The 14,282-nt window shown below is 52.4% G+C and overlaps 1 protein-coding gene across 3 annotated transcripts in view; it reads left to right on the top strand.

The window, feature by feature from the left end:
- LOC146429987 (uncharacterized) overlaps positions 1-14,282 on the top strand; it is a 69,048-nt gene that overhangs the window by 20,497 nt on the left and 34,269 nt on the right. Inside the window, exons 1-6 of one of the 3 annotated variants that reach the window (XM_085076370.1) lie at positions 2,404-2,595; positions 5,385-5,532; positions 6,080-6,238; positions 6,655-6,850; positions 8,114-8,251; positions 9,718-9,759. In XM_085076370.1, the coding sequence (XP_084932496.1) occupies positions 2,469-2,595; positions 5,385-5,532; positions 6,080-6,238; positions 6,655-6,850; positions 8,114-8,251; positions 9,718-9,759 (810 nt within the window). In that variant the 5' untranslated portion in view covers positions 2,404-2,468. Of the gene's footprint in view, positions 1-2,403; positions 2,596-5,384; positions 5,533-6,079; positions 6,239-6,654; positions 6,851-8,113; positions 8,252-9,717; positions 9,760-14,282 lie in introns of those variants that run through there. The other 2 variants (XM_085076371.1, XM_085076368.1) reach the window with 2 other exon arrangements.

Raw genomic sequence — 14,282 nt, 5'->3', positions numbered from 1 at the left:
GAGAGGGAATGTGGAGACCAGGGGATGATGGAAAATGCACCAAGGTGTGAGTGTGGGCTGTGGGGTGAGGGCTGGGCAAGGCTGGGGTGACAGCAGAGCAGCACCAGGAGCTCTGGGTGGGGTTAACTCTGTGGGTGCTCAGGGAGGAGGTGGGTGAGGAGCTCTGTGGGGTTGGGTGAGATGACCTTTAAATGTCCCTTCCAACCCAAACTGTGTTATGATTCCATGATCTCTCAGCACACCTTGGGAAGGTTAGAAATGGCTTCTTTTTTGGTTTCCTATTTAAAAAAACCCCAGACCCAACCCGAGTGAGGCCATCAAACCCTGCAGAGCAGCTGGCCCTGCTGATCCTCCTTCAGAAGGGACTCTCCTTTCTCACCTTCCAGGATATTGATTTGCTCCACTGTCCAAACCCTTCCCATGTCCCCACGGGGTCAGGAAACAATCTTTAAGCCCCTCAATTAACGGGATGAGATTTTTATGCTGTCTCGTGGCCCTGAGGAGGATCAAGCTGAAGGCTGAGCTGCCCCTTCCCCACTCCTGTGACCACTCTATAGCAATTCCCAAACTCTTCCCTTCTCCCAAAGCTCTCCTTTCCCTTCCTCTTGCCCTACTTTTCCCTGCAGTGTATCCTCATTCGGGGTCATCCTCCCTTCCAGCAGCCCTTCCTCCTGGCCAGGCTTTGTCCCCAAAAGCCCCATGGCCACCCCGCAGAGCCCCCCGTGCTGGGCACAGCTGCAGCTCCGGGTAATGAGCTCCAGGAGAACCTGTGCTCCCGTTTTTCCTGTCTGCACAATGCGCTCAGCCGAGCTCTTTCTTCCGAGAAGGTTTCGCTTCCCTGGAATTTTCTGTGCTCTCCGTGGGTGGCTGGCTGCATTCACTCTTCCATAATAGCTCCAGCATCCTCCCTGGGAAATGTCCTTGTTCCTTTTCTTCCTGCCTTGGCTCTGTCCCCTCGGACTGGGCAGCCACAGGGTCAATCCCAAATTATCGCTGCTCTCCGGAGCAGGGAGGAGAAAAGGTTGAAATCCTGTTGCATAAGCAGCCCTGGGAGCAGCTTAGAGCTCACCTCGGGTGGCTCCTGGAGATGCCCTGAGGAGGGAATGGTTGGATGGGGAGGGAAGTGGAACAGGAGGAAATGAGTGTGGCACTGGGGGTGACACGGGTGGCTGCTGTGGGCTTGGTCAGCATTATGAGAAATTCTGGGATGCAAGGAACAGCAGGAATTGCTGCCAGAGGTTGATATCCTGCAGAAAACTTGGACCTTGACCTTGTCCATCCAACGTGCAGAGCCATCAGGCAATTCCAAACCGGGGTGGAATCACCATTTTTGCTGCCCTGGCTCCAGAGGAAGTCAGGCATGAGCTCCACCATCTCTCCAGAGGGGCTGTGGGGTGTCAGGGGGAGTGCAGCAGCAGCAGGCTGTTGGGAGGGCTGGCCTGCTCTGTGATGGTGTCACTGGGGTGAGGTGCCAGCAAAGCCCCATGCAGCCCTGCTTTTCCATCATTAATGCACGGAGCCTTGCTGATTAAATTCCAGCTGTGATGTCCAAGCCTCTCTGAAGTGATCCTGAGCAGAGCTCTGGCAGGACATTGCCATCAGGCCCTCAGGAGCTGGGGGGAGGAAAGGCCCATGAGGTCATATGCTCCATTCCCCACCAGGGCTGTCCCCTGGCCTTGTCCCCAGGGCTTGGCCAGCCCTGTTAGTTCAGGTTTCCAGCAGTGCCACATCCAGGGGAAGTGACTCAGCCTGACAGACCCTGTGATGAGCTCTGCAAGGCCCCAATTTTGGGTTGTTTAATACCATTTTTCCCTCATTTGGGGAGAACATAAAGCTCAGGGTAAGTTTCACACATCCCAATGAGCCAGAGGAGAGCATGGGTGGTCACTTTGCTGTGTCTGCAGCTGGGGACACCTTGGGATGGGATGGGATGGGATGGGATGGGATGGGATGGGATGGGATGGGATGGGATGGGATGGAGAGTCACTATTGAAACCCATCTGATTGCTGAGAGCACTGATAGGCCTTAATGACCCTGACCAGCCTCACCTGGAACCCTCACCTCACCCCCACCATCCCCATTTAGCTCAGCCCTGGGCTAAGCAGAGCTCTCCTAAGCTGTGGTGGAGAGTCTTTGTCCCTGGCTGTGCCTCCTGGATGGCCCTTTCTGCATGGAATTTACTTGCTACTAGAATTCCTTGGGATTTTGCCCCCTGTCCTGTCTCCTGGGGGGATTCTCTACCTGCTCCAAGCCTGGTTTGCACCCCTAATTCTGCCTGGGCTTCCCTTTGCTGTGCTCCATGAGGGATCTGGACCTGATTCCTGCCTGTCCCTGCCTGTCCCAGGCTCTGCCTGGGCTGTTCCCCTTTGGAATGTGTCCTGTCCTGGGGTCCCCCAGCTCCTGCAGCACCTTGTCCCTCCCAGTTTCCCTCCCCCACTGTCCCTTCACAAGTCTCCCTGGCCCTGGCATGCATGGGAAGATTCCTGCACTGCTTTTAGGAGCAAGTTGGATTTGGCAGCTGCTGTGGAACTCCAGGAATCTCCTTTCCAGCAGAGAAATGGCCATTCTGGAGGCATTGGGCCAGAGGTTGAATGGTGAAGGTGTTGGTTTGGGATGCTGAATGGGATGGACAAGGGAAAGTCCAAGGCAAACCCAGCTGGGCTGTGAGCCCTGTTTTGGGGTCCAGGATGGAGGTAGGAGGGTGCTGGGGGTGCAGGGATGCTCAGCAGGGTTAGAAAAAGTCCTTATGAGCAGAGCTGCTCCCTGCTGACCACTGGAAGGAGCTGGAAAGCCTGGCTGTGGAGTGAGTCCTGGGGGGATAAAGCAACTTAGCCGGAAAGCTGAAAATTCCCAAGAAAGGGGGATTTTTGTAAAGGAAGCAGAGAATTCCTGTAACAGACACACAGTCTGGCCTGTTCCTGCCTCTGGCTGCTGCAGCAACTGCACTCAGCAGCCTCAGCATCCCTGCCTGGGATTGATGTGCTCCCAGGAAGGCTGTGACCCTGCTCTCTGAGCTGCTGACTCGGCCCCTGCAGCTGGGAAGCTCTTCCCAGGTAATCCATGGCCTTGGGAAGCAGCCTGGCTGCTCCCAGAGTTCAAGGCAAAGAGAGAACAAAGCTGCTTGGAGATGGAAAGCAAATCTGTGATGTTCTTGTGAGAATCACAAATGTAGCAGTGCCAGGAGGGAGAGGTGGCCTTTGGTTAATCCTGTGGAGGAGCTGAAAGGAGAAGCTTTGGTGTAAATCCATGAACAACCTCACTGTGCAGCAGCTTCTGCCCTAAAACTGTGGGGCAAAGAGCTGCAGATAGTGCAGGAATCTGCTCTTGGAATCCTGTTACAGTTTGGGCTGGGAGGGACTTTAAAAAACATCCCATTCCACCTTGGTCAGGGCACATTCCACTGTCCCAGGCTGGGATTCCACCCCAGCCTGGCCTTGGACACTTGCAGGGATCCAGGGGCAGCCAGAGCTTCTCTGTGCCAGTGTTTTACTGGTAAAAATACATATCTGCAAATCGATCTTTTAGTTTAAAACCGTTCCCTCTTTGTTCTTTGCCATCAGGGAGTGCTCAGGTCGTGCCCTGCCCAGGGAATATTCCCTGTGGGATTTCCAGAGCTGTTCCAGCTGCAGCAGCTGTGGGAAGGATGATCCCTGACAGGATCCACTGAATCCTCATTGCCTGTGCTCTCCAGCCAAGCTGGACCCTGGCAGGGACTGCAGCCCCTGGAGATGGAATTGGGAAGGCCCTGGCACACCCACTGATGGGAGGAAATCACCTCCCAGAAAGGCTTGGGACTGAGAAGCACAAACATTCCTGATATTTTTCTCTCTGTCAGCTGTGTTTGGTCTGGGATTGATTCCCATGCTGTGCTGATATACCCTGCTGGCTCTGCCTTTGGGGATTTTTTGGCTGCTCAGGGCTCCCAGAGGCTCAACCCCTCTGGCTTGGTCCCAGTTTTTTGGTGTTCCTGCTGCCAAAGGCTGTTGCATCTTCATTTTGCAGATTTGAGGGCTGCCTGGAAATTTGTGGGGAGTTGGGGAAATCCTAGATGAAACCCCAACTCCCCACAAACAGCCACCTTCCTATTCCCTCCCCTCCTTCCCATCCCAGGGCTCTTTCCCATGCAAGATCTTCCAAGGAGATGATGTCAGGAGTGCCACACGAGTGTCTGCAGTGGATCAAAGCAGCTTTCTGCTCGATTGATTTGTTATTTTCCCTCTCTGGGGTGTGGATATCTCCTGGCAGGTCGCAGCATGCCCGGGGCTGTTTGTCTGCCCTCGAATAAATCTCACACCTCATCCACAGCGGGAATTACAGGGAAAGCAGGGGCTGGATGCTTCCCAAGCCATGGCAGATGCTCGTGCAGATGGTGCTGGCAAAATTCCTGCTGCCAAATCATCCAGTGGGATTGTCCAGACCCTCCCAGGAAAGGGATTGTGGGGTCTGGAGTGACCCTGCAAGGGTGTTGATCTGAGTCTGTCCCTTGTCCCCACTGCTGGCTGGTGGCAGGGTTGGTGCCACGCTGGAGGGACCTGGTTTGAGATATCTGGGTAGAGCCAGAGGTCTGCAAGTGTTTTTGCTGATGGAGAGGAGCAAGAAACCTTGAGGTTTTAAACACATTTTCCCACAGGTATTCCTGCAGTTGAAGGAGTCTTTAGTTAAAGGATGAACTTGGAAACTCTGTGTTTGCCAAGGGAGTGAAAACTCCTCGTGGGACTGAAGTGATTTTGCTGCCAAACAGCCCAAGGCAGGGGCTGTCAGCCTGCTCAAACCATCTTGAGGGTTCACAGCACATTCTGAGAGAGGATCCTTCCCATTCTGGGCATTCCCACTGGAATTCCTGACCTTGGAATAGGGCAGGATCCCGCTTTGGGCAGAGAGAGCTGTCCCCATGCTCTGCTCAGGACATGCTGAGGGACACAGCCTTCTTCCCACTGCTGGGTCCAATTCTTTATTCACAACATCAGCAAGGAAATTTGGGACAGGGTGAGCAGGATTCCTGTACCCAGCTGCTCCAGGGCTTGTGTTTTGGGATGTTTGTGTCCCAGGCTCTGCTTTACAGCCCTGAGCATCCCAAATCTCTGCAGGGAGTGGAATGGCCATTCCTGCCTTTGGGATATTGGCCTCAAAACTCACATTCTGCTTCCAAAATCTCACCTGGCTGTATGTGAAGCTGTCTGAATGTTTTTTGTGCCCTGAGCCTACTGAATTTGTGTGCTGAATTTTAATCTGAATTTTTATTTTCTCGGATTTGCTCTCTTCTTCCTGGGGGTTTTGTCTGTTGTCCAATTTCTCTGTTTTTTCTCTTGCTGGAGAATGCACAGAGCCCTGCAGTGGAGGTTTCTCAGCCTACTGAGCATCTCTCTCCTCTCCCCCAATGCAGATGAGGTGAACCTGCTGGACAAAGTCACTCACTATGCCCAGGACCTCAGCAATGTGTCCTTTGGCTACGACCACAGCAACTGCAGGATCCTGGAGATCGGGCAGTATGCCACCCTCAACATCCCCACCAGGGAGGCCTTTGGGGACAGGTAACCTCCCTTCACGGGGTGGGGATGGGGTGGTGGTGCTCAAAAATCATCTCAGGTGTGCCTGTTGGCTTGAGGAGTTCCTTGGAGAGTCCATGCCATGATGGCATGGAGATAAATCAGCCACTCTGCTCTGAGCTCGGGGCTTCTTTCATTTTTTATGTGTTGGAACAGTTTGCTCCTGGGTCCCTGGAAGTGTCCAGGGCCAGGTTGGATGGGCTTTGAGCAACCTGCGCTAGTAGAAGCTGTCCCTGCTTCCTTTTAGGTTTCTCCCAACCCAAACCATTCTGGGATTCTTGGATCATTCTCGGTTGGGTGCAGAAGGACACCTTGGCATGTCTCCATCACCCTGTGCTGAGCTTGTGTGGGCACTGCTCATTTCAGCCTGGCTGCTTCTCTCTGAACCTCCCAGCTGGAACGATTGTTTGCTCTTATTTCTCTTCATTTTTCATTCTCACTGGGCTCATTTTTGCCATTACTTGATTTCTTTTATTCCTAAGAGCTCAGTTCACGGTGCCACACGGTGTCACATGTCCCCTCTTCCTGCCAGGTTTGCAGACGAGCTGAGCGTGCTGCTGAAGCTCAGGTACTCCCTGAAGGAGGACACCAGCCTGGTGACCATCCTCAGCCACCGCAGCCACGTGCTCTTCCAGATCAGGATCAACCCCCACGCCCTGGTCTTTGTCACCACGAGGAGGAGGCACTACGAGTAAGTCCCAGCCCAGGTGCTGTTTTCCTGCCTTTTCTGTTCTATTCCCAAGGTGAGGGTTAGGATTTCCCACTCTGGTGGGCTTTGGGCACCAAAGGAAGGTGATGTCCCTCAGGCCTGGCAGAGGTTGTCACTGCCAAATCCACTCTGCCAAAATGATGTGGGTCTGGAAAACAAAGCAAAGAACAAAAAGGTGCAGATCCCTGGGGTGTAAATCAAGATACAAAGATCAGTCATTTCTCAGATGCCTCAAGTGGTTGTGGACATCCCCAAATCCATGGAAGTGATGGTGTTTCCTTGGAACAATTCTAAGATTATTCCCTGTGTCTGCACTAAGGATGGATCCTGGGAGCTGCTAAGGGGTGAAGCCTGGTCCTGCAGAAGGTTCCATGTTGTGCCTCTCCCCTTCCCCTCAGGTTCCCAGTGTCCTCCCTGGGCGATGGGCACTGGCACCAGGTGGCTCTTGGCATCTCCCTGGAGAGGCTGGAATTGCACGTGGACTGCCGGCTGGTGGACAGAGTGAGCTGGTCCAACTATTTTGGGCTGGGAGTGAACACCGAGGGGCTGGTCATCATCGGGGGCCTCGTTGAGTCCTTCGAGATCCCCTTCAAGGTGAGAGCTGGGCAGGCTCTGCTCTACCTGCAGCAGTGAGGGTGCAAGCTCCCTCTGAAGGAATCCATTTCCATCTCCTTCTCTTCGCAAAACATTGATTTTCATGCTTGGGCAGGATAAACTTTGCAAAGGCTTGGAGTTGTGCAGAGGGCTTGGGTTTGGGTCAGGGCAGCACAAGTGGCAGCAGTCAGGTCACCTCTGGCTTTGACTTCCACTCATCCTCTGGTGTTTGCCATGCCTTGGACCTTGTGGAGAAGTCTCTGTGCAGTCAGCATGGAAAGATCTGGCTGGGGAGTGTGTCCAGTGACTTCAAACTGATAGGGGACAGCATTAGATGGGATTTTGGGAGTAAATCCTGCCCTGTGAGGGTGGGCAGGCCCTGGCACAGGGTGCCCAGAGAAGCTGTGGCTGCCCCTGGATCCCTGGCAGTATCCAAGGCCAGGCTGGACAGGGCTTAGAGCAGCCTGGGACAGTGGAAGGTGTCCCTGCCCATGGCAGGGGTGACAGATTAATTTTAAGTTCCCTTCCAACCCAAACCATGCCAGGATTCCACAGAAAGGATTCCTTGGAACAACATTGATCCAAAGCCTACCAAGCTGCAGCAGAGCCATGTTCACAACCTGCTTCTGCAAACTGTTTCTGAAGGGGGAAAATAAACCCAGCAAATCCAAAAGAACAACACACCAGTTGTTTTCATTAGGATCAGGAAGTCACTGCAGGGTGGATTCCCAGCCATGCCCACTCCCTGGGCTGTTCACACTGCACAGCCAGAAATCCTTCCTGGGGAGGAGAAACCACAAGTGCTGGGGAGGAGATTTCATGCTCTCCAGCATGGACAGGATCCTCTGGCCTGAAAATGCAATCCCAGTCCAGGATAAAGCCCCAGAGCACTGCAGAGTGGGCAAAGGGCTGTTGGCCCTGCTGCCCTGCAGATCTGCTGTTGGGAGCTCTCCCCACTTGCTGGTGCAGAGAGACTGAATGCTGCAGCTGCTGGGCTCATTAACAGCCCCAACAGCTCTTTAATTAACCCTCCTGAGCCTCAGAACCTCTGAGAAAAGCACGGAAACCCTGACTGCTGACAGTTCACAGTGCAGAGCAGCCCTGCAGCTCTTGAAGATGGAGAGGAAACGGTCATTGACCAAACCATGCTGGAAAGAAATCCCTTTGAGAAGCTGCAAACAACCTCCCCTGCAGCTCTCCCAGCCTTTTCCCTCTCCTCTGGAGGAAGCAGGGGATAAACTGTGGTTTCTGTGTCTCCTGCAGGGTGCTCTCCAACAGCTGACCTTCGTGATGGGAGACCCAGCAGCTGCTGCTGAGCAGTGCCACAGCTCCAACTCCAGCTGCCCAGGCTCCTCCAGCCTCACCAGGTCCCCGTGGGAGCTCCAAACAGCCTGGCCAGAGGTGTGCCTGGGGACAGCTGGCAAATTTAGGGACTGCTGGGCCAAGCTTTTCCTTGGTGTCCCACGATTCCAGTGAAAAGCCCAACCTGGGGTGTTAATGCAGCCTGGAAGTGCTGGGATCTCTGGTTTAGGGTGGGATGGTTCTCCTGCCATCCCTTCTGGTCACAGATGGGTTTGGTGCCAAGGAGGGGGAGTTCAAGGGAGAGTTTGTGATCCAAGGAAAGCCCAGGGGTGGGTATGACTGGATGTGCTGTGTGTGACACAGGAAAGGTTTGAGTAATGCTGCAGCTGGGGCTTTTGGGAGGAGGTGAAAGCTGTCCTCAGGAATTCCACTCTGGAATTCTTGCCCATTCCCGGCAGCATCACAGCCTTTGGTGCATCATCCTTGCAAGGGCTGTCCCTCTGTTCTGCCAGCATTGCTGGAAAATGGAAATTTGGGCAATTTTGCTTTTATTGCAGCTTTCAACAAATTTTCAAGAAATTTATTTGCATCCCAAATCCCATATCACATCATAAATTCCGCAAAACATGAAGCACCCAGGCTTTCCTTAGGAGCTGGAGTTGGCTCAGGAGCATACCTCATGTTTTAGGCCAGGTGTTTTCATAGGAAATGCTTCATAGGAACCTGGAAAAAGCTGCAGAGAGGCAAGTGCTGGATGTCAGTGCCTGGCACGAGTCTCCTGTGTGTTACACCCATTTCTGGGGCTCTGGTGAGGAGCTGCTGGGAAAGGGCAGTGCCAAGGGAGGGAACTGGAGGTGGGGTGGGACATCTGTCTGTCCCATCTGGCTCCTGCCCAGGCTTTCCCTTGGGATGCTGGAGGCAGCAGGGGACAGGGAGGGGTGACACCTGGGATAGCCCTGCAGCAGTTATTTGGTGTTGGTGATTTGAAGAGGAGGATTTTTGGGAAAGCCCTGATTGTGAGGGAGTGAGAAGGAGTTTTTCTAGGGAGTGTGGAGAAGGCTGAGTGGAACCCAGGGCTGCTCACACTGGTTCCCTCCTGCTCTGAGTGACACAGGAATGTCCAGTGTCACCCTGGTCATCCCAAAGTGACACCTGTGTTATCCTGACCTTTGGAGGCCTGGAGCTCTTCCCTGAATGGTTCCAGTGGCTTTTCCATGCAGGACAAAGTTTCTCTTTAAGCATCAGTAACTTGCCTGCAGGTGGGACCCCCTGGGATAATCCTGCCCCACATCCCCAGTTCCTATCCCTTGCTGACCCCTCCTCAGGACTGAGGAGCTTCCAAATCCCAAAAAACTGCATAACCACCCCAACTCTTGAGAGTTTTGATCAGAAGCCATTCCCCCATGTTGCTGGGAAGGATTGGCTCCCAGTGTGCATTCCCTGGATGCTTCCTGTGCTGCAGGATGCAGTTCCTCAGCCCTGGAGCCAACAATCAGCACGGGCTGAAGGCACTGCTGGTCCTTGGGCACTGATGTTGTCCCTCTTGTCTCTCTCCAACTCTCCAGGTGCCAAAGGAAACCATTGAAATCCAGGATTCATCTGCTCAGGTAGGACTCCTGTGTCATCCTTCCTTGTGTCCCTCTGCTGTCACCCCCAAGGTACCTCCTGGGGACACAAGTGGCTCTAATGAGCAACAAGGCAAAGCCAAAATACCCAGACAATTGTTAGAATACCCACTAATTATTTTCTTGGCTGTTAGTAGTTATTTTCTTCATTGCAACCTCTCTCTTTCATGGTTTGAAGGTACCTTGCCATGTCCCAGAGCTGGTGGAGGTCACAGTGGGTGTCCAGTGACCTTCCTGAGTGCTTGCATGGAGCCAGGAGGGTGGTGGTGGAGCAGGGAATGAGGTGGATCAGGCCACAGAGCATTTGTGGATCTGCCTGGGAGCTGAGCCAAGCTGGATTAGCCTGGGGGGAAAAGTGAGGGTGAGGTCAGCAGGGTGGCAGGATTTGGGATAAAGCAGGAGGCTGGGTGAGCACTGCTCCTGCCCTCATGTGGGATGTGAGTTCTGCCTGGGGAGACATCCCTGGGATGTCCCTGCTGTCCCTGGGGAGGTGGGAAGGGCTGGAGCTCTCCTTTGGGGGAAGTGGTTGTGATTTTGGGGCCCTCCTGGGATCTGGTGCTGGCAGAGGGGTGGCTCTAGGAGCTTGATGCTAGAACGTGCTGGAAAAAATCCTTTTAAATTGTCTTTCTCTGACCTTGAGCTTGTGAATCACATTGTACCTTTGGCTGTAGGATGGAAGGGGCTTCTATTAGCACAAAATCTGTTTTCTGAGAGGAGAACCTGAGCTTTGAACTCTGTTTTAGCCAGCCTGACCTAGCTGGAAATTAGGGCAGAATGTTACTGTGCTTGTCTGGGCTGCTGCAAACAGGGATGCTCCAAGCTGGGATTTACCCCTTTGCCATTTAGGAGTTTGGGGGTCATGGAATCAGCTGCAAAGCCCTCTGGAAGTGCAGCAGCGTTGTTATCTTTGTCAATAAAACACTCTTGGGCTCCTCAGGCAAGATCCCAAGTTAGCAACTCTTTCCAAAACCATGGCATTAATTACATATCTGTGGTTTCTTTATTAATGAGCCCCATATCAGTTGCTCTGTTATTTAGCTTGGGCTCAGCTTGAGGGAAGAGGTCTGTAATTACTCAAAGCTTCCTGATTGCCTTTTATTTTTTTATTTTTGCCTTTTTTTTTTTTTTTTTAATTCCATGTTGGCACAACACAAAGCCTTTTCCCAGTCCCCTGGAGCTTCCCCAGCTCTCTGAGCCAAACTGAAAATTCAGTGCTGGTGCTGGGGAGAGCTTGAGGTTTTAATGCTTTTGGGGTTGCATTCTGGGGCTGGGATTGAGAAACCTCTGCTCCTCGTCACCTCTGGAATGGGAAGCATTTCGTTGTCTTTGGTTATGTCATCTGGGTTTTCTAAATGTGGACAGAACTGGGGGATTCTCCAGCTCTGTGTTCCCACATCCCTGCTGTGGTTGTCACTGCCACGTGGCAGGTGACGATGAGGACCCAAATCTGGCTGGGGCAGAGACTTCTCCTCCTTTCTTTTCCTTCTTTAATCCAGTTTTCAGCACATCACAGACCCTGCCTTGCTCGTCACGTGCCAATTCCTGCTTTTTTTTCCCCCCTCTGTTTCATCATCCTTAATGGCTGCTTTCAATTTGGGTTCGTTCCCCACTTCCCAGCTGGAATTTCTGGGAGTTCAAACCCGCACAGCCTTCCTCAACTCTCACGCTTTTGGACAACTTCTGAGCTGTTCCCAATTTGTCCCTCTCAGCTGGTTCTCCTCTAAATTTGGCCTGTTTGGAGGAGCAAGCATGGATCCTATTGATCTTGGCTTTTAGCTGTGTTTACACAAACCAACATAATTCAGTAACTTTTACTTGGAGACCCTTTTTCCCCTGAGCTTCCCCCGCTGGGAGATTCCAGAGTGGACTTTTCCCACATCGAGTGTTGGAGTTGGATTGGAAACTTCTGGGTGGGAATTCCAGGCCCTCAGTGGCAGCTGCCAGGGCTGGGTGTGCTTCCCACTGGGATTCCCAGGCTGGCACATCCTGTGGGGTTGTTCTGCACCACTGAGAACCTGCTTGAGGTTAATAGGATTTGGGAATTTTCACCATATTTCTCCTCACCTGGTGGTCCAAGTGGGTGGGAATCTGAGCAGCCTGGTCAATGGAAGGTGTCCCTTGGACAGGAGATGGGATTGGAGGTCTTTTCCAACCCAAACCATTCCATGACACCATCTGTGCCTGTTTATCCCCAGGCAGCTGTCCTTTGAGGAGCTGCTTTTTCAATTTTTGGCTGTTGATACCCATGTCCTCAATCCCCCAGCCCCGTGGGGCAGAGAGGTGCTGCTGTCTTACATGAATTTTCCACTTCAAGGTGCACAAATTGAGGCACTCAGTTCTCTTCCCAGGGCTGCAGCTGAAACTTTCCAATCCTGGGGATTCATTGGTTGCAAAATGGGTTTCAAGGAAATTAATACTTTGGATCAAACCTGGAAAAATTGGTTGGACAGAGAAATACGGATCACCTTGGGAAGCTGCAGTACTTTGATTATTTTGCCACTGTTTAAGCTGTATTTCAAGACCTGCTTTTAATCAGAAAACCCCCGAAGCACCAAAAATGTAACATCAAAACTGCGCCGCTTCACGGTTTAATTTCTGAAAGAGAAATTCTTTATTTCAACTCTTTACGTCTTTATTTCACCTCCAAAAGAGATGGCTGTGGGTTTTAGCCCCTCCAGGTGCTGCTGCAAAGAGAACAAATATTCCCTGTGTTCCCCCCAAGAGAGCAGGGACAGGTGGCTTTGCTCTTTTGGTGTCACTTGTCCCCTCCTCAGGAGCTTGGCTGGGCTGTAGAAATGAGGAATTTGGAGCCTAAAGGGGCTGTGTGGAAGCCCCTGGCAGAGGTGCCACCCCCAGGCTGGCCAGGGAGGACCCTGGTGATGCTCCAGGTTTTGGGCAGAGCTCATTTCCAGCTCCCTGAGGCTGGCCTGGGGTGGCAGGTGGTGCCCAGGTGGGCTTGGCTGCATCACAGAGCCAATTTGATCATTTCTTCAGATGGGTTTTGACCAGCCAGCCTCTCTGGGGGGACATAGGGAATGTGGGGTGGGATGAAGGGAGGCTGTTTGGAATTCTCCCCTCTGCTTTTCTGCATGGAGCGATGCCTCCACTAATTTATTTAATTGATTAATTGCAGCCCTTGCAGCCTCTTTGCCTGGGACAGCTGAGCATCAAGTGGCTTCTCCATTTTAGCAACAAAATAATGAAAAACTAAAAATCCAAGTAGCAGCCACTGATTTTTAAGAGTTTTCTTGCTCCAGGCATTCCCACGGCAGTCCATGGACAGTCTCCATGGCAGCAGCCAGGGATGCAGAGGAGAAAATGTCCTGGAAAACTGGCAGGGCTTTTGGCCAGTGGGATGTGGGGTGCAGGGCACTGGGAACACCTGGACAGCGTTATCCTGGTGGAAGTGTGGGGCTGGCTTGGGGTGAGAGCAGGGAATGGGGAATCAGCCATCAGTTTTCCTCCTGCTGTAGCTCCTCGTGCCTTGAGCTTGCCTGTCCTTGTCCTTTGTGGAACTGCAGAATCTCTGCCCTCTGGCCCTTCCCCAGCTCCCTGGGCTGAGCACAAGCCTGATCCAGTGCCCAAATCCTCTCTCCTGGCTCTGCTGGGTGGCTGTGTTTCTGTGACTGCAGTAATTTCGTTATTAGCAAAGCTCTGGGTGAGGATGCAGCTCCAGGTGGGAGCAAGGCCATTGTGAAGCCAATGGATCTCCCTCCATCCCAGGTTTTGGGGGTGCCTGCCTGGCTCCTTTAGGGCTGTGTGTCCCACTTGGGGTTCAGTCTATCCAGAAAGATCTTCTGGACATGCCTCAGGAGCTGCATGCTGGGCAGGTGAAGAGCTGCAGCACCTCTGGCTGAGCATTTTTGGATATTCAGGGGATTTTGGATAGAGCCTAGTGCTATACTGGGCTGAGGAGGAATTCCAGGTCCTTTCAGTTCCCCTTTGGCTCCTCTTGGAAAGGTGACTGTGCAGGGAATGTGGTTGCTCACAATTACCATCTGAACCCATTTTGGGATGTGCAAATGATGGAGTTGAGTTTTAGCCAGGAGGCTTTTTCTGCAACTCTCGATTTGATTTCTTGCCTGAAAGGACTTTTTAAAATAAACTGGGAGTTTTTTAAATTGGTATTAGCTTAAAAAAACCTTAAAAAAGGTGGTTTTAGAGTCTCCCTTTACTGCCCACGCCCAGCTTGCAGCCATTCTGCTTAAACAGAAACAGGACCACAAAACCAGTTCATTAAAGCAATGACAGGGTGGCTCCTAATTGGATTTGAAATTTGGCTGTTACATTGCTGGAAGGAGCCTCTGAAGGGTTTTACCCTCGTGCAGTTGAATCCATTGATTCTGGTGGATTTGGGAAAGCTGATTTTAGTCCAGGGTTATTCTTCTCCCAGTTAGGGAACCCTGAGCCATCCCTGCTGGGTGATGTTTGCCCCCAGCTCACCTGGGTGAACAGGGGCTGCTTTTAGTACAGTAAAGTCATTGAGGCTGGAAAAGATCCCTAAA

Source organism: Lichenostomus cassidix, chromosome 17 (assembly GCF_008360975.1).
Source record: "Lichenostomus cassidix isolate B80296 chromosome 17, HeHo_3.0, whole genome shotgun sequence".
In the NCBI taxonomy this organism is placed as follows: Eukaryota; Metazoa; Chordata; class Aves; order Passeriformes; family Meliphagidae; genus Lichenostomus; species Lichenostomus cassidix.
This window is presented reverse-complemented; position numbering and strand designations above follow the sequence as displayed.